Genomic DNA, 22,907 nt, shown 5'->3' with positions numbered 1-22,907 from the left:
AAGACGATACGTTAGTCTAACGTACACATGCACATGGACACAATACTAACACCGACCTGATGTGATAGCTTCCTTAGCTTCCCGGAATGCGTATCGGACTGAAAGAAGTCGTTCACAGTAACTATGAACTAAAATGTCTTCCACTATAGGGAAAAAAGAAAATTAATAACACCTTTTAAACTTCTGCATCGAAAGTAAACGTAAAGAGGCTTATCTCCAGTCAATCTGGAAGTCAAGGCATGTTCAAAACCGTGTTGGAGAAGTAAAGTGAATCCAAATATAATTGCCCTGCACTATACTGCCATGTAGCTTGGGAATAAACAGGAAAGTATAAGGGGGGCCAGGGGGGGGGGGGGGATTGCATTAAAATTAAACCTTTCTACTTGACATTTAATTATATGGATTTTACTTACAAGATGATGCTGGAATTAGACAGTCATGATTTGTTGCCCTTGAATAAAGCTGTCTTTGAAGTTTATGGGCTGCCTCAAAACCTTGATTAGAATACCGGTTCAGGGATCGAAAGCGACGCATTAGCATAGGTGCATGCTCTATGGTTAGATGGCCATAATCACCAGTTCCCAGAGTAACTCCAAAGATGTGCCTAAGGACAAGCCCCCAGTGCTTGCACTATGGAAATAAAAATGAGAAGAAACAGGAAAAATATTTAAAACAGATCAAAATAAGAATGGATGCAAGGAAGAAATGAATGCATTGTTAAGCAAAGGGGCACCAAGACAGATTAAATGGTAGCCAGGGTGGTTAAAGGTTTTGATAGGTGAACTAAAGGGTGGCAATATAACAAACTAAGTATATTGATCTTTAATTCAAAATGTCAATTTTCACCTTACCTGAACATCAAAAATGTCAATTTCCGAGTCTTCATTCTCATCAAAATGCCGGTCACGCAGAACAAGGGCTATTTCTTTCCACTGCTTAGCCATCTACATGAAGCAAGAATGAGTAAAGCTTATTTAAGTGACAAAAATCATAGCAGGACAGCTCCCCCCAACTGATCCCCTCACCTAGCGGGATAACATTTTAATTAAGTTGTACTGGGGATTTTAATATACCCCATATTAGTACTACATTTGAACATGTATTTTAGTGATAGAATAGACATTTCCTTACATACCAATGTCATTAGCTCAATGTGAATCTCAGCTGCAAAAGTAGAAAGTCTGTCATCTTTTTATGGATTCCCATCACACTCAGTTAAAACGTCATCTATAAGTTGCTCTTTTTGTTGCCAAAATGATTCTTGGGCAGCAATATGTTGACCTAAAGCATCTGCAAAGGGACCATATTTAATTACTTCTTTAAAACAATAACAATAACATATAGTATTTTTATTTATTTTTATATTTTCTATCATTCAAAACCTTGATTATGTTGTCATGAGATTACTGAAACATCAAGATGTTTTATCCTTTTCTATTATTTAATACCGTTGTTTGAGCATGATCATCGTTATTATGACGTAGAAAGGTAATTTCTTTACTTTGATTTTACTTACCTGATCTATTAAGGGTCACTTTTGTTTGGTGCGTTCCATAATCACGTTCAAAAGAACCATCAGAGAGCATGTCATAAAAATACTATAATGCAAACATTAATATATATCAAAACTAGGAAAAGGGACCAATTTTAAGAACTGATTTATGTTCTGTTCAGTACCAGTCAACTTGATTGCTTGCCACACTTAAAATGTAAATGCAAACAAAATAATCTAATCATGTAATGCACAGATCCCTAAGATATATAGTCACAGTATTGAATTAATTTATTTCACTGAACCACTAAATTCATTAACTGAGTCATTCAGTGGCTTCTGAATTGCATATAAAAATTATTCATACCTTTTGGGCCTCAACACAAAAAGATAGCTTATTTAGAAGAAAGCTCTCTGCCATTTCTCGATCACTGTAATAATCCTTGACTTTTGAAAATGGTAGTCCAGCTCTCACTATATCTTCAATATTACCAAGAAATTTTCTCTCAGTTGGACCTGGAAAAAGGTAAAGTTCACAATAGTCTTGGAAAATGAAGTTCTTAAAAAGAGGCATTATAAGCACTACCAAACGATAAATTCATGTTGCGTACCTGACATAGAGCTGACTTTTATGTTACTTCTATTAATGCAGGTTTCTTGTTTCTTCTTCTCCTTTATTTTAACATAGCTGTCTTTAAAGTTCCCTGGTCCAAGCTCTGACAGTTTAGCATTCAGTTCCTTTAATGCATTGCAGTGGTAAGACATCAATCCAACAGAGCCAATGACCCACTCGGTGTTCCGCATCTCGCAGTGTAGTGCACATAAATTTACTTCACTCAACTCCTCCTCTAACAGAAAATTAAGGTCATCACGAATACCCTTCCAGCTGAAAAGAAAGGAAATAAAAGAACAGTAATAAGTTAAACCTCTACTTTATGTTTGTTGATTATATTAAATAATTATTCCTTATATTGGGTGCATGGTGTGTGTGGTGGTGTTATGATTTGTGTTAAATATTAGGGCCTGGAGCTTTTCTCAAGTTATTGGCCTGTGTCAATAGATTGGAGTCATTTAGAATGAAAAAGGGTTATTAACAGGGTTTAATTAATTATTAAAAAAAAAAAACAGAATAAGTGTTAAATATTATAAAATCAATGAAAAATTATAACTACCATTTATCATACAGTTTCACTTACTTTCCAATGTTTCCTTTACTTTCCTGGAAGCATGTAACACAAGTCTCATGGGAATCAGAATTGGGGCATCTGCATTTCTAAATCAGAGTTTAATTACATTTAGTGTAAAGGATTTTAAGCTAAAGCCACCCTCTCAGTTTGATATATTTACCTGGCAGGTCTAACAATATAACTTGCTTAATGCCTCAATGAAATGCAGTCCTTTAAGTCAAAAAAAATAAATTTGCACTTGATAAACAATATTCAAATTACAGCTAGTGACCAGCAGATTGATGTTCATTAATTTTGAAACACTCCATTCCTTTGAGATGACAAAATAAATATAAATCATAACCTACCCGTATGGCTGTGCAGAATATGCAAAATTCAACGTCTAATCCTGTTCCAGCTAATTTAAAATTTTCATCATCCTTTTTCACAGCAAGAAGCAGACGGGCCTTGTAGTCCAACGTAACTATAAAAAGCAATAGAAATTTAAAAAGTAAAATTATATAGTTTTCTATTTTCACTTCTGTTAAAAATAATAAATTAATTTAATAAAACAAATATGATGGAACCATATGTTTCTCAAGGGAGGTGCAGTGGCCTAATGCACTCATGCCTAATGTACTCCCAATTGGAGCGGGTTCAAGCCCTGTTTTTAGAAACCAGGATTAAACTGTAAGGCATTATATACAAATCTTTTACCCAAGACATTTTTGTCATCACATCAAATAAGAATTATTTTAGTAACAATAAAGCATTTGGGTTGCACTGCAATGGTCAAAACAATCCTCTTATTAAACCCTTGTTACTGACCTGTGAATTTAAACTTGTAGAACTTTCCATCTACACATAGTCCATGATTCTTGAGAATGGCCTTTTGTCTATTCAGATCTTTCAACAGGCAACGAATATTGTTCCTATGTATTCCATAAAAAGGTATATAAACATCTGGTTATACATCCACTGGTAATTAACCTGAACAATATTTACATGGTTATTTGGTCAATCCTTGAATGATGCAAGATGATTTAAAAAGGGGCTATAACAGCATTGAAACAATTAATAACATTTAGTTAATAATGATTCTATTATTTTTTTTTAGGAGCCACACGTCTGTTGTGACTAGCTTCTTTAGACTTCTACTACTACTACTACTACTGATCTACTGAGAAAAAAAAATAAACTAGGAGCTGATAACCTTTTTCCCTGTTTTTATTACCTGTCTTCCTTGCAGTTTGCTATGGCCAGTGGGTAAACTGATTTGGCACTCTGTTCTGGAAGGTTTGGGCGTCCAATGGGGACAATACCAATCATCACTTGGTCCTTGCCTGAAGAACAGAATAAAATAAAGATTATTTCTAAGTGAATGACCACTATAAACATATATATATATAATCTTTTACAATCTCATGTAAACATCATCATAGTTATTGCAATAATCACAGGAAAAAATTAGTGATTCCAATGGTGGGAAATTTTGTGTTTTTTATTGGCATATCTCTGGTTTATCTTTGGAACAAGTAAATGAGATACCAATATTGGTAAAGTGTTATATATCCCAACTTTGGTAAAACAAAAATCGTATGCCAATATTGGAATAGAGGAGACCAACGTTGGTAAAACAAATATCATATGCCAATATTGGAATGGAGGAGTCCAACGTTGGTAAAACAAATATCATATGCCAATATTGAAATGGAGGAGTCCAACGTTGGTAAAACAGATATCATATGCCAATGTTGGAATGGAGGAGTCCAACGTTGGTAAAACAAATATCATATGCCAATGTTGGTATGGAGGAGTCCAAGATTGGTAAAACAAAAATGAAATGCCAATGTTGGTATGGAGTAATCCAAGATTGGTAATACAAAAGTAATATGCCAATATTGGTATGGAGAAATCCAACATTGGTAAAACCAAAATAACATGCCAATATTGGTAAAGGGGAATACAACATTGGTAAAACCAAAATAATATGCTATGCCAACATTGGTAAAAAGTAATTCTCCATACCAACAATGAAGAAGAGTTGCCAGCATTTCTTGTGCAGTTTTCAGTGAAAAACTCAAACCAGTTTGATTTTTTTCCTTTTTATTATATCTGCAATATAAGTGCTGAATAAAACATTTACCTCTTCCAAAACCTATCTTTGGTATTTAACAAGTCTAATCTAGACATGAAACAAGTTCCTCAAACTTCAAATTTTGGGTAGGGTTGTTTTTTTAAGTGAACACTCCCATTTCCAGGCCACAACTAGCAGCTTCAAAAACACACAACATTGGTCATTGATAAAGTCATCAATTGAACTGGCACATAGCATTTAGAGGTGTCAACACTAAGGGGTTTGAGTCAGAGTGACATCAAAACCATCAGAGTGGGTTGAAAAAGAAGAGTCAGTGGCTACTGAATCTGTGTCTCCACTATTATCAGACTCCTCTACATCTGCATCATTGCTCTTAACCTGATCCAGCTTCTTTTTGCACACAACATTCTCCCTCTTAAGATTTAAGAAGTTAACCTCACCATCTTCCATGGTACTTTTTACCTCAACAAAGCCTTGACTTAAAAGTGCTTTTGCTAACTTTGTAGATAATTGATATTTTCCTAATGAACGATATTTGACACTTAATTTCTTCGCTAAAGGATGGAGATGCCTTACAACTGTCACATCTTGCATGGACTGAACTCCCAAAAAAGTTAACACTACAATAACAGCACTTTTGGTGCTAATGTCTTCCATCCTTGAACTTGAGCTGTTTACTGAGCTGTTTTCTCCAGGGCCAAAATCTGGTTCATCTATAAAAGGAACAAAAAACAAACCAATGTAAGGACCTTGAAATAGCATGTTCCTATCTTGAACAAATAGGTCATTTAATTACCTTTTTTTACTTTAACTATATTAAGGCATATAACATTTGCTCAGAAGACAATTTATACAAAATATTATGCTTAATGGATTACCTTCTGTTGTATTAGATTCATCAGCACTAGAGCGAGGCTTTTTGGCCCTCTTTGCAGGTGTGTGTTCAGCCTGTTTTAAAATGAGAAAAACAATTTTAAATCCAAAACAATAAGCAGTTGAACTGTTGAATTTAATTACCAAGTTATTACAAATGATTAGGTCACCTGATTGTGTATATATTGCAAAAGGCCTATTTTACAAGAAAATCAACAGCCCAGCAAGGCTACTATACTGTGAACTGTTAGGAATGTATAAGAATTTTTTATATCAACTAGGTGCAACTGCTATTGCTGACATACCAAATAGTCATAGCCATCCTTAATACGTCTGTTTTTTTCATGTGCCCACTGGATAATGTGAGACCTGATACACTCTGAAAAAAACAACATATTACACAGTGGAATTCATATCAAAACACATGAAGGATTATTCACTGGACATGGTCTAGAAGGAGTCTTGTGTGTGAGCTGGTTGGAATTTGGCACCTAATTTGGGAAACTAAATGAAATTCAGCCATGATTAATGACTTTTATGTCAGCTGTGTTACATGATCTGCTCAATCTGTGGGGCATGTTTTTAACAGATAAATTTTCATGACAATCAAACCTTGTGTACCCTGAGAACCAGAGGTATTTCTTGTGTGATTTTTAGTCTCAAGCCATTCCAACTATTTTTGTTCCACAAGTGAAATATATCAAAAAATCAAATAAACAAACCAGTTTGATTTTTTCCTTTTTATTATATCTGCAATATAAGTGCTGAATATAACATTTACCTCTTCCAAAGCCTATCTTTGGTATTGTACAAGTCTGCTCCAGTAGTGAAACAAGTTCCTCGAGTTTCAAATTTTGGGTAGGGTTGTTTTTGAAGTGAACACTCCCATTCCCAGGCCACACCTTAGCAGCTTCACGAACAATGAATGATGTCCTAAATTTTGGAGAGAAAAAAATGCAACACAAAACAGAGACCACTGCATCACTTCCTTTTTCAAAATTAGCATTCAAAGCAAGTTAACAGCTAGAAAATGTGAAATAGTAAAACAGATACTAAGCTCAGTTACTGAATCAATACAACACCACAAATCAGTTTATTCTTAAAATTACACTTACTTTTCTAAGTACTTGGTCTTTGATTTGGCATCCCATGCTTTTTTATCCAGGGTTGTTATTTTTCTTTTTTGTGAAGAATCTTCCAATTTTGACTCCACTTCTGCATGGTGTCCCTGTTCTTGAGTCTTAATAACTTCTTTTATTTTTGCCATTAGCTCAATGCGTCGTCCCATAGGCTGTACACCAATGTCTTTTATATCATTTTTTTCAATTGCTAACAATGCTTCACCACTAATCTTTTCTTCTGTTATATAAAGTATGGAAAGAAAATGTAGATACCTTAGCAAACCTTGCAGCATTTTTTTTTTAATTAACACTTTGTTTTGTGGAAAAGTAATGAATTGAAAAGACCAAAGGAAAACTGTTTTTGACGAAATTTGTGGCCAGCATTTAGAAAGCATCCATGCACTGCTTTAAAAGGTTTTAGCGCCTCCAAAATGAATGTAAAAGATGTTCCGACAAAAGGTAAAAATGTGACTCTAAGTTACATCCCTCAAATGTTGGCAGTAAAATCCTTGCAATTCTTACAATTTTTATAGTTCAAATAAGCGAAAAATATTTTACATCAAATTAGCTTCCCAAACAATCCAGACAAAATGGCGTTGACTGAATACCGCCTGAATATGTCTGTTCAAAAAAAATTGTCTCTACAAGGGCAACTAAGACAAGGTTAAACTAGCAACAGATGGTCGCAAGTTAATTCTTGACCTATTAATTTACATTTGTACTTAGCAGTTTTTAATTCCAGTAATTGCGAAGTGTTTACGCTAGTAGTATACGAAAATGCAGTTTTAGCTTACTTGAAAAAAGTACAGCTTCCTCTTTAAATCCGAGGGCCAGTAGCCAGTTCTTCACGTCCTCCACAGTCCAGCCTGAATTAATAACGTGTACAAATTACAAGCTTACATTTGAGAAGGAAATCGGGTATGAATTGAAAAGTTAGCCGGCTTTACTTTAGTGCTTGGCGTGTGGCCGTGAAGCTTGCCAAATGCTCGACCCGCAGTCAAACAATACTTACGTAAAAAAGAAGAAAAGTACTTCGAGTTTCACTGTTCAAAGATCGATACTTCACCGGTATTCTGAGATGGTTTACTAAATTTATTTGAGCTTTACTAGAAACGTTCTACGTGTTTGAAAACAGGTAAGCTTAAATACTGACTTGTCGGCGCCATTTGTCAAAGCATTCGGCCGGTTCGGTTGCGAAGCGTTTAAAAAGTGAAAATACTCGCTAATTCGAGGGAATGGAAATATGTTTTCACTCAGCAACTATTTTATATATCCTTGCTCATTAATATAAACAACATTCCCCGAAATATAAAGAAAAAATGCCTGAGACGTTTGACCGCGGTGAAGCCAATGCAGGATAGTCGGATGGGGCAATGCGTTATTCAACAGATTTTACGAAGTATTACTAGTTCTAACGTCTAACAAAACTCACATTTAACATCTTTCGCCTTCCATGTGTAGTCCAATTCACGACTGAGTTCCAATTCACTGCTAGAAGAGCTAGAATTCGAAGCGAGAGCTCCAGAAGCCATTTTTCCTGCCCACACGAAGTTGGATCACAAATAAAGGCGGGAAGAGGCGCGAAACTATTGCGCATCTCACCAGCGCATGGAGAAGAACTGGCACGAGTTTTGTCCCCAGATCTTTCTCGGCATCGAAGATGGCGCGCTGTTTTCTTTAGAGAAACACTTCGAAGTATGGATGAAAAGCGCAGTGTTTGTAAATGCTCGGATACCCCAGAAGCGAGAAACTTTTCAAAAGGTCAAGCACATATTCATTGCCCTTGTGATAAGTGCGAAAATCGAGCAGTTTACCCAATGGTTGCGTGGCGACACATGCAAAAACGAGCAAGATATTCTGATGAGAATGAGGATGGTGCAGATTTAGACAACGTAGCTACCTCGCTCCAACCTGAGACAAGCAAATCTAGTGGCTGTGTTAGCGTTTCGAACTATCATGCAGAAATAACTTGCCCCTCTTCTTTGCTGATGGCTGCCGGTGGAACAGATGAGGGTGGAGGTGACGAGTCAGAAGTCACGGACATTGATAGCCCCCATTTGTCTTTGAGTGATGATAACGTTGGAAGCAATTCAAGTTCTTCAAGTACGAGCGCGGGTTCAGAGAGTGATCTGGATGAAATTTGCAACGCAGTTGAAGAAGAAACCAACAACATGGCCGATTTTGTCAGGGACGCCGTATTGAGATTGGTCGAAATAAAAGGTACTGTTGGATTTTCTATTGACACGTTTGAAGATCTTTTGAAGTGGGGGCGTACTTTGCACTGTGAAAACAATGAAGAAGCAAAACAACATTGGCCATCGACATGGGAAGATGTGCAAACGTTACTTGGAGATTTAGGATTTAAGATGCCCAAGTTATATTACATCTGTCTGGATTCTAGTCATCCTTGTCAGTATGCTATAATGGAGTCCAAAACTGATGTTTGCCCACATTGTGGAAAGCAAGGGACAATTCCATATTATTACCTTAGTGTCAAAGATAAAGTAAAAAGATGGTTTTCCTCTGAAGAGATGTGTAAGAAAATGACAGCACACTGGCAAGAAAGGGAACATTGGTTACCTCCTGAAAGGCAAGAAGGCTGGGGATGGCATTTAAAGAAGGAATTTTGGGATGGTGTTCAGTTTGCAAAACTCTCCTACTTTTGGAATCCTGATGAAGAGTGGACACTGCCAGTGAAATGCCCAGTACCTGGTTGCAAAACTGTTGTTTCAGCTGAGCTGTTAATGAGTTGCCCACATAGAGGCGATGGTCATGGTGAAACAAGGGAAGTGGAATGCCCTGGATGCTTCAATGCTTTTTATCACATTCCGCAAAAAGCTAGGGGTGACCCAAGAAACCTTGCTTATGATGGTATGTACATTTATGGCACACAACTAAACACTAAAACTTTTAGCATTAATTTTTCCCATTGCCTGAGAGCATGGTATCCTATTCATGATTTACAGTAACAGTGTAGTCACTGGTTTCACACATTGTGTGTGTGTGTGTGTGTGTGGGGGGGGGGGGGATTTAAGACATACTGGCTAACTCTACTAAGTACTGTTTAAATCATGTACAAAACATGTCATGCACTCAAAAACTGGTTTGACGGTTATTTAAGAAGTGAAAAACCACACAGACATTCCTCCTGTTTTACAATCTACATTTTCATATTCTGCTATCATTGCATGGAAGGTTACATGGTTGTATATCAAATCTCTTAGTAGATGATTTGGTGTGTAATCTTACTGTATACAATGTACACCTAAATATCAGTTTATCTAATAAGATGTTTTAACTTTGCCTGATGTTAATGAGGCACTAAACCCTTTCACAGCATTGTACTAAAAAGGTAAAAAAGACTATATAAATTATGCTAAAGCAATTTTGTCCTTAATAATGTTTTAGTTAGTGCTACCTTATTAATTTGTAAGGTCTTGGTTTTCAGCCCATTGGGATGGATGGCAGCCATTTTCTTCCATGTCCCGAGGATCAGGTGAGCACTACTGTCTTACATAAAACATGATTGAAGACTCTTATACATGGATACAAAAAATTATGCATTATGTTTCCAACAAATGTATAAGCTTGCTTTTATTTATTTTTTTAGGAGCAATTGAAATTACCATTGCAAATTTGTCCAAAGAAGATAGATGTAGTACAGAAGAAGTTTATGTAATTGGATTTGTTCCCTCCTATCTTCTTCCAAAGAAGTGTCCCTTGTCCCTTGATCCATTTCTTGATCCATTTCTGGCAGACATTGAAGATGGATTCATCAATGGTAATTAACAACAATCTAACTTTTTTAAATGTAGTAATGGCACAGTTAACTGGTCACTGGAATAATATTATACACTGTAGCTAATGAATATATATTCTTTGATCTTCATGATCTGATGTGTATTGCATAAATTTTTAGAAATGTGTTGAATGTTACCGTACCTACCTTGTTTATTTCTTTATTATTTTATTTTATTTATTATTGCCAGGGTGAAGACATGTACACTGTACATGTAGTAAGTCTTACTGACTGGAGGCCTATCTTTTCAATTAAATTATTCACAGGTATTGAAGTTAACTGTTGTGCTGCTGTTTGTGGCAAGCCAGAAGGGCCAGCACTGATTAGGCATCTAATATTGTGCTGGTCTGGAGATCACAATGGGCTCTGTGAAATTGGAAAATTTATCAAAATGGGGAAGTGTGGCTGTCGACGCTGCCGTGTTTCAAGTGAGAATTAGATTTCATTACGCTTGAATAACTTAAGAAACATGTAACATCAATAATAGGTTCAGTGACTGTAAGCATCTATAGTTGCTGTTTTGTTTGTAGCACCAAGGAATACAAAATGGCAGCGATTAAATCACCAAAATTATAATTGCTATGATAAAAAATGCTTAGTACAAATACAACAAGAATCGTTTTATTTGTCCACATATGCAATGCACAATATTTAATTAATAGGTAATATCTGTACCAGATGAGTATCGAATTTGCATGTCAAATCAAAGTACTTATCACACATGTATACAGTTATCCTTTCTTCAACTTCCTTTTGCAGGCATTTACATCCCTGAGAGCTCTCACTACTACTACCCAAACTTCCGTACACAGGGTAGATTTCCAGCAGAAAAAAAGAGTGTTCTTGAAGAGCTTAATACCATACGTGACATTGACGAGGAAGAAAGGTCAACAGTCAGGCAAAGGATGTCAAGAGATACTGGCTATACTGGTCTATCAATTTTACACAGGCTTTATCCGCTTTATGGTTTCCTCTATGATGAAAGTACTGTATATGATGAAATGCATACCATCTCACTAAATGTTGTGAAGAATGCTCTTTTGAATTTGAGGGATGATAGAAGAAATGGTATAGACTGGTCCAAAGTGGATGGCAGACTAGATCAGATACCATGGCCAAGTGGTATGTTAATCCCAAATGTCCATAGTTTTTGTTTTGGCCTTTAACAGAATCTTTTACCTGTTTATAATATTTGTTCCAAGTTTACACTTTGCATGCAATGTAGCTTCCACACAGTGGGATTTCAAAATAATTAAGTTAGTAAACAACTTGATTTCATGTACAACTGCAACCATTTAATGCTGTTATGCATACATTTTGTATATAAGAAAAAATCACATGCCTATCTAAACACTTTAAATTACATGTACACATGTTGTGGTTCAATTTAATCCTTGGTTCAAATTTTATTTTCCTTTTTAAGTTTAAAGCATAGGAAAAAAAATTTGAACCAAGGATAAAATTGAATCACAATAACATACACATTGAGATAAATAATGTTCCTTGTTTTCCATTACCTTTCAGAGCTAAAATCATCCAGGTATCCAAAAAAACTAACCAAGACAATGGGATACTGGAAAGGTGCATACAATATCATTTATTTACTGAGTACATGTATTTCTGATCACAAAATGTCAGGAGGGAATTGACTGGCGTGGATTTCCCTTTCAGGGGAGACAAGTAAAATGTGTAGGTACATGAATTGGCACTTCGGCAAATACATGTACCTGTTTGCATGGAATAAAAATGTTAGTATTAGATGTGCACAACCATGCATGTTTGTAAACACATAAAATGTTTCACTCTGTAACAGATATAACAATATGAATTTCTATCCTTTTTTTTTTCAAATATTCAGCAGAAGAATTCTCCAAATTTGCATTTCCAGTATCAGAAGTGGTATTTCGTGGACTTCTACCAGCAAAAGAAAAGGAGGAGTGGGCCTGCATTGCTCGGTTGGAAGAATTTATACAGAATCATGCTCGAAATGGATGGAGTGAGGAGGATGCTCAAACATTTCATGAGATGGCATTGCGATATGCTGTTCTCTTGGAAGAAAGGAGAGGTCCAACTGCATGTGTTATGATTCTGCACAATCTTCTCCATTTCAAGGATGATATCAGAAAGTTTAGTGGCCTGGACAACTATTCCTGCTGGACTAAGGAGCGGGCAGTCAGAAGATATGTAAAGCAGTCAAGCAACTGTAAGAACATAGAGTGCACCTTTGCTGCATCAGAGTCAAGACGTGAATTCATTAAAATGAAGAGTGAGCAAGAGGGTCAGGCATGCAACCCACGTTGTGTAAACGAGCAGTTGGTAGGAATACATTTTTGCATATCAAACTTAAATTCTTCAGTTTTAAAGGATATGTTTTCAAAAATGATTAAATATGGGCATTATTTTGAATGAAACAATATCTCACACAGTAAGAATGCCGATAATGAATATAATTTTTATGGTTATTTTTCTGGCTACTGAGTGATGTGGTAATGTTAACTGTACTTATCACTTTTCTGTGTTAATTTTAGCTCTGGGCAAAGTCCATTGGGGATGCAAGGAAGCTGTACAAAGCAAGCCCAGTGGTTCGTAATCAAGGGGATGCCATAGGTGTATTAGTTGGTGCTCCAAAGCCTTATGTACTGCCCCATCAAATTCAGCATGACGTTGCACATTTCTGCAGTGTACCTGATGATGAAGTTAAAGATGGTGCTACAAGCTGTCGAAGTATCTGGAAACCAACTCATGGATATAATGGTCTGTTGTACAGAGTCAATGAAAATGCAATTGTCGTCAGCAGTCATGATGGTGAAGTTGTTGTTGAGCTTACAAAGATCTTCCGAGTTTCTGTTGCTGATCAAAGTATGTATTTTGTGTGTGCTAAGCCTTTTCGAGTTCTGGGTTTCAGTGACTGTGGTGGGAAGCTAGTTCAAGAGGGTAACCAGATAAATGTTTTCCCAGTTGAAAGCATCAGTCGTAAAGTCATTCTTGCCAAGGATGAGGATGTTGCTGGGCACCCAAGCTATTTGGTTGTTGACTACATGAGGCGTATTTTCCCAGTGACACCAGGAACTGTTGTTGTTCCATATTGCCCTTGCATAAATGACATGGTTTACGTGATGGGTGATGATGAAGACACAGCTTGGAAAGCTCAAGTTTTAGATTATGATATGGGAAGGCATGCTGTTACTGGGCGTTTCTTCAAGAGACGAGAAAATGCACTCTGGGTGCCGGAGGGTACTAGAAATCAGGAAATATCATTTGACAGTATTCTTGGTGTCGTTCAAGGTGATTGGGAAACCCCGTTTACTGTGTGGCGTGATGCCTAACTCTTTGTTGCATTTAGTAGCAAAGCAACTTAATTGCTCACTACAATGTAGTTGATACTTTCAGTGAAAAATTTTCAGTAACTGTCTGTAGAAAACTTACTGACCAGTTGTCTATCTTATTGTTTGTCTGCTAAAGTCATGCCCTGTAAATAGCAATCATTCAATATTGTAAAAACTGCCAAAAACTATTAATAATGTCCAATCAAATGCCAGTATCAATTGGTACAGTGTATGAATTAGTTTGTGGATGTTCACTTTGGCACTTGTATGAATGAGCTAATCAAATACTATCCAGATGCTGACTGACAGTGGTATATCATTGGTAATTACTTGGTAACTGTGTTCTGTTATTCCAATAATTATCCAAATTGCCAATTGTTGGTATGAATATTGCGAGAACTTCCAATAATTGTCCAATTAAATACCCATTTTGGTATTTCTTAGTATCCAGATGCTGACTGACAGTGGTATATCATTGGTAATTACTTGGTAACTGTGTTCTGTTATTCCAATAATTATCCAAATTGCCCATTATTGGTATGAATATTGCAAGAACTTCCAATAATTGTCCAATTAAATACCCATTTTGGTATTTCTTAGTATCCAGATGCTGACTGACAGTGGTATATCATTGGTAATTACTTGGTAACTGTGTTCTGTTATTCCAATAATTATCCAAATTGCCCATTATTGGTATGAATATTGCAAGAACTTCCAATAATTGTCCAATGAAATACCCATTTTGGTATACCTTAGTATCATTTTGTCAACTGAGAATGGTATATCATTGGTGTTTAAACTTATGATATCACAATCATCTACCAATTTAAATGGACCCTCCAATAATTTACCAATAAATAACCAACATTGGAAATGTTATTTCGATAGTACGTTTTCCAATATTGGAATATCAGTGGTATGGAGTGGATGTACCAATAATATTCCAACATTGGACTATTTAAACACATGTTTACCAATATTATCCCAACTTGGAATCTCTAATTTTTTCCTGTGAATTTGATTTCACTTCAATTTTTCATTGAAAAAAATTAAATAAAGGAATACTTATGATTTTACAAGAACCTGGCACCTGCCGCTCAAAACACCCTGCCGCTGGGTCACTACAAGTCCCTTGCCCTTCCCCAAGGCCAGAAGGTTGTCAGCTCAGGAGCCCAGCTGTCAGCTGCCAGGTCAGCAGGGTACCTTCTATACGGGGAACCCTGGACTGGTGTCATTCAAAATATTTACAGACTATGAAGGGCATTCAAAATTCACACAAACTTAGTCAAAGGGGCCCAGCAGTCAAAAGTGACCCCTTCCCTTCACCCCAAGTTTTGACGGCTACTCACCAGCTGGACACCAGGGGATAGCCCAGAGCCTGGGCAAGGTGCCAAAACCATCCCTGACATCAAGCCCCCTCAAGTTAAGGTTGCTGGCTAGGCTTAAATTGGTGCTGGCTTTCGCCCGAGTTCAAGCAAAAACCTTGCGACCAGGTTTCTGCAAATTTGCTGAGATATAAATAAATGGCAATATTATTTTAAAGGATGCAACATCAGCACTAGCTGTTTTTTTTAATGCAGCTCCTCATACTTAGATTTAGCTGATTGTCTTTAAGTCAAAAATTTAAAAAACACAAACCCCAAAATGGTCTGCCATCAAGTTTGATGTTCAACTCCATATTCTCAGTGTCCATTTTGTGAAGCCGCTGTTCCCTGATGATCCATGTGACAACTGAGGAAAGGTCCACCTGGCTGCCAGTTATAGGTTCAGGTAAACTTTTCACACCAAATGACTTTTTGACCACTTTGAATATCACTCTCCGAATAGCCTTGATTTTATTCTTAGTCAACAACACTGAAGCATCTTCGCTTTTCTATAGAAAACAACAAATTCAACAATAAACAATTTATATATGGCACAGAGAAGAGTATTCAACTTGACTTAACGGTAACCCTTGCTTAATTGAAAAAAAAGGGAAACCGCAGTACAACATTTATCATACATATACACAAGACATTGGAGCATCTTATCATATTTAAAAATAAACAATTTTTAATGACAGACATATTTCTTTCTCAATATTTTGTGAATGAATTCAAAGACTAAAGGGACCCCCAGTCAAAGCTGCAACTAAGGAAAATAATATTTTCAATAATTTATAAGAGGGGAAAAAAACGATATCAAAAAAGTTAGGTGGTTCTGATGTAAAAGTGGGTGCAAGTATCTCAGCATTTTTATTCAAGACTGTGGAACAGGTTTAAAAATATTTAGCACAAATACAGTTTAATTTCTTACTAGGCACAAGTTGTTTATGTTGTGACAACATATATATAACCTTGCATTTTAAGCATAAATAAAAAAATTCTGTTCTTATTACCAAGTCAAAATGACCCGACATAGTTGAAATAAAAAATGATTAATCTAACTTAAAGTGCCTCTGTCATAAACAATATTTTTAACTGACCTTTGTATCGCCGAGCTTTGTCAAATTCAACAGCATTTGCCAGGCGTTATCGGGCAAACGAGCACTAATCTTAAAGTAAAGCAAGACCCAATCCGGAACCACCATTGAGTCCACAAAGGTCTGAAAGACTTTATCTGAAAGGATAAGCTTTACGGCTTTCTTGACACCTTTTTCTTGTACAATAAGATCAGCGATCTCCCCAAGGAGATCCCTTGCTCCAGGGTCGTTTTCGCCGCATGCAAGATGCCCCAAAATGGATGACAAGCTTTCACGATGTCTGCCGGCTACGTCTTTGAGCTCCTTAAAAATGTTTCTTGCTCTGATAGTTATTTTCTTTTTAACTGCTGATTTTGTAAGCTGGTCATCCTCGAAAATATCCTTAAAAGTTGACTCGACGTCGTGGGCGACTGGCCATGGCTGAGTGCATTTATTTTCCTCGGACCGCTCGTCTTGAAGCTGACTTTCAAGCATTTGAATTTTCACGCGGCAGCTTGCTAAGTTCCTTTGCAAGTTGTCAATTAACTTGTCCTGCTGACAAATCTGCTGCTTTAAGGAACCTAGAGCTGCAGTTGTTGGTGTTGGGAACTCCAGCGATGGTGAACCTGAAACTCCCACGGGCGCCACATCGGAATTGGCGGGCATTTTGGCTGTTTTGGCGCGCACATCATCGAGGCAGAATGAATTTAGCAGTGCGCGAAAAAAATCGTAGTCCTTGCTTACCTCCAAAGTGTTCTTATGAGCAACCATTCCAACATAAAGGCCAAAAGATGTCACAAGGCAAACCTCCTGATCTTGCGTTAAATTTGCTTTATACTGGCTTCTAAACCATCTTGCTGAAGACAAAGGCTCGCCATCCTCGGTCGTCAGAAGGGAAGCTACAGAAATGAGAAATAGTCCAGTCAATATATTGATAAGACCCATCACAAATTGCAACAGGATTTATTTCTTCACTATCCATCTCAGAAAAGTGTCCCGATCAACATATCAAAAGTCTAGAAAAATCTACGAAGGGGAAGTGACTTAATTTTTTACTTATACATCATACCGCTATTGGTACAGCATGAAAACAAGGCTACATACAATAACCTACTCTTAGATGTATTTCTTTTATCGCAAATTTACTAATGTCATTCAAACAAGAAAGATAATGATCCAGACATCCTCACAAGTTCTAATTCAACTGGGTAGGACAAATGAATCACGAATTATAATCCTTTTGCCTAGTACTTTTCTAATTTTACAAATAAGCCTTTAAAAATCAGCATGACAACAAGACTAAATACAAAACAACTTTCCTCATTTACTTTTCATTGATGGAAACATCACCGGCTTAATTGAAATAAAGTAAAGCTATAATCTAGACACCTTAGCAGACAGTGTCAATTGGGAAGGATGCATGAATCAAACATCATCATCATCGTCATCAACTTCACTTTCACAGTCATCCGGCTGGACAGAGTTGGTGCAACCTGAGCCTCTACACTGACCACAAGCAGCTGAACACTCTAGGTTGTGTTTTCTGCAGGTACATCTAAGGCTGCTGCAGTCTGTGGAGCAGTTGCATCTCACAATTTGAAGGAGGGCTTGAGGTGCTGGAGGTAAGTGTGTCATGATAGGAAGAAGTAATCTTTCACTGACCTTCCATCCCCATTCTTCTGCTGACATGGTTTCTCCAACCCCCTTCCACTGTTGGACTTGAATGTACACACGTAGGCTGTGATATCTCGCTGCTGCTGATGTAGGAGGTAAGCTCTGTGGCTGAACTTGCGAAGTGTTGGTGGCTACCTTTTCGCAGTACCGTCGGTATCGAAGAGAATCCAGTCCTTCGTCAGACTTGCCATTGTAAACACAAACCAGTGCCTTTTCACCCGCTGCGACAACATCCTTCTTGGAGGCAGATGTGTTGTTGAACACTTGTGCTTGATCTCGAAAATGCTGGCTGGCGAAGAACTTCTTCAGTGAGACGCCCTTACCAATACCATAGAGGCGAGAATGGTATCAGATCCAAGGATTGCATGGATGAACAACATGTTGCTGCATACCTCTTCACCAAGCGTCTCCTTCACCACTTTCATGTTTCAGACCCGCCGTTTTATCGAATTGGCCTTTGGCTCCGGCTGAAAGAATAACTCAAATGCATCCAATTCCGTGTGATAGCACAATAGGATAAGAAGATCGGTGTCATCCCCGACAAGCACGGTGTTTATCCTTCTTGCGCTTTCCACAGATGTCTGTACTATGAGGAGATCAGCATCTGCTTGGGAGTGATGTGTTTGGCAATTTCTCTTCTGCAGATAGCTGCTCAGCATATTGATGAAGGATTGCTTGTTGCTTGAATTTGACAGGAACTGATCTTTCTTCATGGTAACTTTCATATCATCAGAAAATGTGACGGTTGTCCCTGTTTTCCCTCCTGCTCGCCTCTGCTGTGTCATATCCTTTGTGGAACTGCTAGTGTAACCATCAAAGACAACAATTGCCGCACCATACTTCCGAGTCACGTAGTTGCAGTACAAATCACAGATGTCCCTATATGTAGGGAATCCGCGTGGCCACGGGATGCGATGAAGAAGCGCACCACCATCCAACACATATTGGACTTCACCGGTTGGCCCAGCAGGATCGGAAGGAAGCTTGGCCCAGATAGCATCTGCTAGTACTGGCTTTTGTGGCTGAAGCAGCATGAACGAGGAATCAAACAGAGCTGTTGGATAGCTGCATAGCTCATGCTGGAACATGGCTTCCATGTCATCCAGTGATTTACTGGCAATTATTAGACGCTGAAACAACAGCTGCGGATCCACCTGGATCTTCTCTCCATCAATTTTAACAGATGACTTTGTGCTAAGTGTGATGACCTGATTACTTCTTTTAAACTTGAATTCCACAGCTGATTTTCCTGTCATGGATTCTAAGATGGTCTGTCCAATCTCCTTAGCATTTTCCACATTCACGGAACTGTCAGCATGGACGCCATTCATGATGTTCATCAGATCTTGATGAGGTGTGAAAGGGTTTCTTTCTGCTAGAGAAAAGAGCAAACTCTGGGTGTCCTTCATGTCGCGGGCTTGCCTAGACTTGGTCATATCCTTGTTCTGTTCTCCTGTGCTGTAACTTACACCTGTGAGGTCCAACATGACACGATTCATCTCAGCACAGGCAGGCATGGAGAGCAACCAAGTTAGTCGCTGTCTTTCCGTCATCCCACGTCCTCTTGTAAGACCACCACTTGTCTTAACGCTTCTCATTAGCACTTGCTCAATCACAAGATCTGTCGAGAGTCCTGCCCACATGCGGTTGCTTCTTCTAACTACATGGAACCCAGCTTCAAATTTCCTGTATACATCTGGATGTTCACTCTCAAGGCTGTTCATTGATTGCAAGTACAATCTGGCACTTTTAGCATACAGATTGTGCCCTGAGGCAGCCAGATAGGGAAGCATCTCTGACAAAGCTTGTAGATGGAGTCTCCAATTACCGGTTCGCTCAGCCTTTATGAACATGCGAAGGATGTCTACCATATCCATATACTGCAGCCAGAGCGATGCTGTGCGGTCGTCCTTCATGAAATCCCTCTGTTGTTGGAGATGGCCTTTTATCCTGTCTAGAACATCAGCTGCACTGATTTCTTCTGCTGACTTTTTTTTGTTCATTAACTCATCATACAGGGCACGAGCTTCCTGAAGGTCAGGATTCTGTCTGGGATCTGCAGTAGATGGCGTGTTTGATGCAACATCTTCATCTTCATCTTCATCTTCAGCTGCCGCTGACTCATTTGGTGTATCTTGCATTCCTGGAATGGGAACTGTAAGAGCTTTGGATAGCAAGAGTGTGTTAAGAGCTGCATCTACAAGAAGATGTGCACGCACTGCTCGAGCGATAGCTTTACCAGTAAAGATGTGCTCCACTGCGTTTGGTGCATAAATCATCTCTAAAAGCTCTTTTAATCCAGATCCTGCCATGAGATTGCCAATGCAGCCGAGAAAACTCATCTCAGTATGGAATCCACCAAGACGCAGGACTATTTTACGAAGGTCACTTCCCAGAGGTTCAGACATAATGATTGTCAAAGCCTTCCACCACAGTGGTTGATCAAAAGTAATAATTGGTGTTACGTTATGCTTGCGTGCATGTTCAGTTACAAACTTCAATGTGGAGAAGATGCAAGTAGGGTCACTTGAACTCATGTCAATCATTGGGAGGAATGTCACAGAGGACTGACCTGGGTGGTTACCACGATGAACAAACTGCATCATACCAGACCAAGCTGGTCTAGAGAAACCAAATAAGAGTGACGTCTTCCATAGAATATCAAGATTGGCTGTTGGATCGCGGGCTTTCTGGATGACTATGTCATTGTACTTGATCTCTATTTCCTGGCTTGCTAAGCCCTGGTGCTGTATTTGGATGCATCCTGCTGTGGAAATATCTTCTGCATTAACTCGTCTCCTTGGAACAAGTTGGCTCTGCGTTGTTCCAGGGGTAGCAGCGGCTATGATCCCCATGCCATGGAACGTATCGTTGCCGTCCAAGGTTCTTATGTTGTGATCAACATTATCTGCAACATATTGAACAAACTCGGAAGTATGGCTGGGAATATCAGTTCCTTGATTTACAGCTGCATTTTGTCCAAACTTCTGCACTTCTTGATAAGAACAACAAAATCCATGGCGGTGGAGGGAGTCAACAAGGAAACGTGATGCAAAATGATGATGAAGCTGTACAGCCACTCCAACCTGAAGTGGTGCAAGTAGAACTCGAGGGCGGGCTGCTTGCATCATGGCTTGTCCAATAGATGCCAATTTAAGGCCGACATCTTTTCCTGCCAGGATCCCTTCTAAAAAAAGCTTGAGAGAGGCAGGAAGGAAGTTGAGGCATTTCTCTTCAGTTTCAATTTCATTTACGGTGGGATAGTGCTCATTTGAAGTGTCTACTAACTTGATGTCATTCTTAATGAGCTTGGCAGCAGTTTCTATGATGTATTGTTTTTCCTGTTCAGGATGATCCTTTTGATGAGCATGAAATTCTTGAAGAACAGTCTCTGCTGTGCTCCTGAACGTGACTACATTAGCCCTTCCATTTAATTCAGTGATTATTATTTGATCACCAAAGTGCTCCTTGATCTTTGCCTTCATGTGTGTATGGCCATACGCTGTGCTTTCCGAGTCCGCCATAAAATCATTCATTAAGTCAATAAGGTCACTCACACTAATCTGCTCATCGTCATTTTCTTGAAGAAACCTTGCTACTCGCAGGAACGCATCCGTTCTTTCCTCATCTTGCGGACGGCCAACTTTTTTCTTCTTGTGCGTAGGTTCATCAGTCACAAACTTCTTTGGAATTTGCTTCCCTGTGCGGAAATTGACACTACATGTCTGATGATACACTGCATCAGCGGAAGGTAAATCATGTACATGCATAATTCTGGCCTGTACAATGTCACTCCATGCATCTTGTCTTTCACAACATGTCGCCAATATAGTATCCTTAATGTCTAGGGTTGTTACATTAAATACCTCTTTTTTATTCCCTTGCTCCCCAACATTGACAGGCGTTCCACAAAAAAAGCAATCACCGCTGAAACTGAAGCTCTTTTCCGCTGAACGGCGTTTGGAGTGGGAAATACTCGTGTCTGGGGTTTGGGCGGCCTCTCTTTTAGCTTGGGCTATTTTGTTAGGGTTGCAATGGATTTTGCGGCAATATTGGTGAACTTGTTGCCCAGGTACGGTGCAGATAGTACTATCATTACGCTCTAAACTTGCTCTGTTAACACTTGCACTGCCTTTCTCTCCTAGCGTAACTATAGCGGAGTCAGGCCCTTGGTCGAGTGGCTCTTTACAGATTATGCAATTGGGTTTTCCATCCATCACAGATTGTGTTTAAGATTATCTGAAATCATAAATATTCCAAGATTGATTGAACTAATAATGCTTCAGCAAGTCTAGTTACAACACTGAATTTGAAATCCGAGTCTGTTCTTGCCGTCATAAATTTGCTTTATCAAATTTACCTACGTTTTTAAGTAAAAAATATACTTATAGGTCACCAAAATACTTCACTTCAATCACTTCTTTTGTACATTTATAAGTTTAAAATACCTGTTATAACCAAATTATTGTTGCAATTACAATCTTGCACAGCATATAAACAATGTAAACTAAAATAATTGTAGTTCTTGTACATTTTAAAACCATTTTTATACTAAAATAGTTTCACGAACTCAGGAAAAAATATGGTGTTTTGTGGCTTGAGCCCGAACTGAAGTGCCTACATTGTCTCTATTGTTATCTTTTAAAATATGATAAGTTAACTGCGAAATAGGGCTATTATACAGCTTGTCCTGGCCAATAGTCATCACATTTCATGAATTAGAAGAATAAACGATTCAAATTAACATGATGCTTACAATTTATATCATTATAAGTGCAGAAAATTGTTGTATTTAAACTGCTAACAAGCTTACGAACTTACATACACTGTAGTGAAACCAAAAATATAATTCTAATTTTCTCTGCGAAAAAGTTATTTAATTTGCAAATGTGTGTTTTATTGTGCTTAACATTCTATT

General features: G+C 38.1%; 3 protein-coding genes and 1 pseudogene across 5 annotated transcripts; 1 reads left to right on the top strand and 3 right to left on the bottom strand.

Moving 5' to 3' along the window:
• Positions 1 to 4,799: 4,799 nt before the first annotated feature.
• On the bottom strand, positions 4,800 to 8,289 carry LOC144661207 (uncharacterized). The gene is made up of 7 exons (XM_078521904.1): positions 8,183 to 8,289; positions 7,545 to 7,616; positions 6,745 to 6,988; positions 6,411 to 6,562; positions 5,935 to 6,008; positions 5,635 to 5,704; positions 4,800 to 5,469 (listed from the first exon to the last, which is right to left on the bottom strand). The coding sequence occupies exons 1-7, from the start codon at positions 8,280 to 8,282 to the stop codon at positions 5,009 to 5,011; spliced, it is 1,173 nt and encodes a 390-aa protein (XP_078378030.1). The 5' UTR covers positions 8,283 to 8,289; the 3' UTR covers positions 4,800 to 5,008.
• LOC144661206 (uncharacterized) lies at positions 8,112 to 14,555 on the top strand. 3 transcript variants are annotated; one of them, XM_078521903.1, is made up of 8 exons: positions 8,112 to 9,621; positions 10,199 to 10,246; positions 10,361 to 10,531; positions 10,816 to 10,977; positions 11,309 to 11,671; positions 12,074 to 12,130; positions 12,438 to 12,865; positions 13,078 to 14,555. In XM_078521903.1, the coding sequence occupies exons 1-8, from the start codon at positions 8,448 to 8,450 to the stop codon at positions 13,873 to 13,875; spliced, it is 3,201 nt and encodes a 1,066-aa protein (XP_078378029.1). In that variant the 5' UTR covers positions 8,112 to 8,447; the 3' UTR covers positions 13,876 to 14,555. The 3 variants fall into 3 exon arrangements, with proteins under 3 accessions (XP_078378029.1, XP_078378027.1, XP_078378026.1); XM_078521901.1 differs by having other exon boundaries at positions 12,411 to 12,865; XM_078521900.1 differs by having other exon boundaries at positions 12,408 to 12,865.
• Positions 14,556 to 14,996: 441 nt separating this feature from the next.
• LOC144661054 (uncharacterized) lies at positions 14,997 to 16,981 on the bottom strand. Its single transcript, XM_078521763.1, has 3 exons — positions 16,340 to 16,981; positions 15,514 to 15,748; positions 14,997 to 15,100 (listed from the first exon to the last, which is right to left on the bottom strand). Exons 1-3 carry the CDS (start codon positions 16,979 to 16,981, stop codon positions 14,997 to 14,999), a joined length of 981 nt encoding a protein of 326 aa, XP_078377889.1.
• A 312-nt stretch (positions 16,982 to 17,293) lies between these two features.
• On the bottom strand, positions 17,294 to 22,603 carry LOC144659852 (uncharacterized; annotated as a pseudogene).
• Positions 22,604 to 22,907: the final 304 nt, after the last annotated feature.

The sequence above is a fragment of the Oculina patagonica genome, chromosome 7 (assembly GCF_052425735.1).
Source record: "Oculina patagonica isolate OP01 chromosome 7, crgOcupat, whole genome shotgun sequence".
NCBI classification, from domain to species: domain Eukaryota; kingdom Metazoa; phylum Cnidaria; class Anthozoa; order Scleractinia; family Oculinidae; genus Oculina; species Oculina patagonica.
This window is presented reverse-complemented; position numbering and strand designations above follow the sequence as displayed.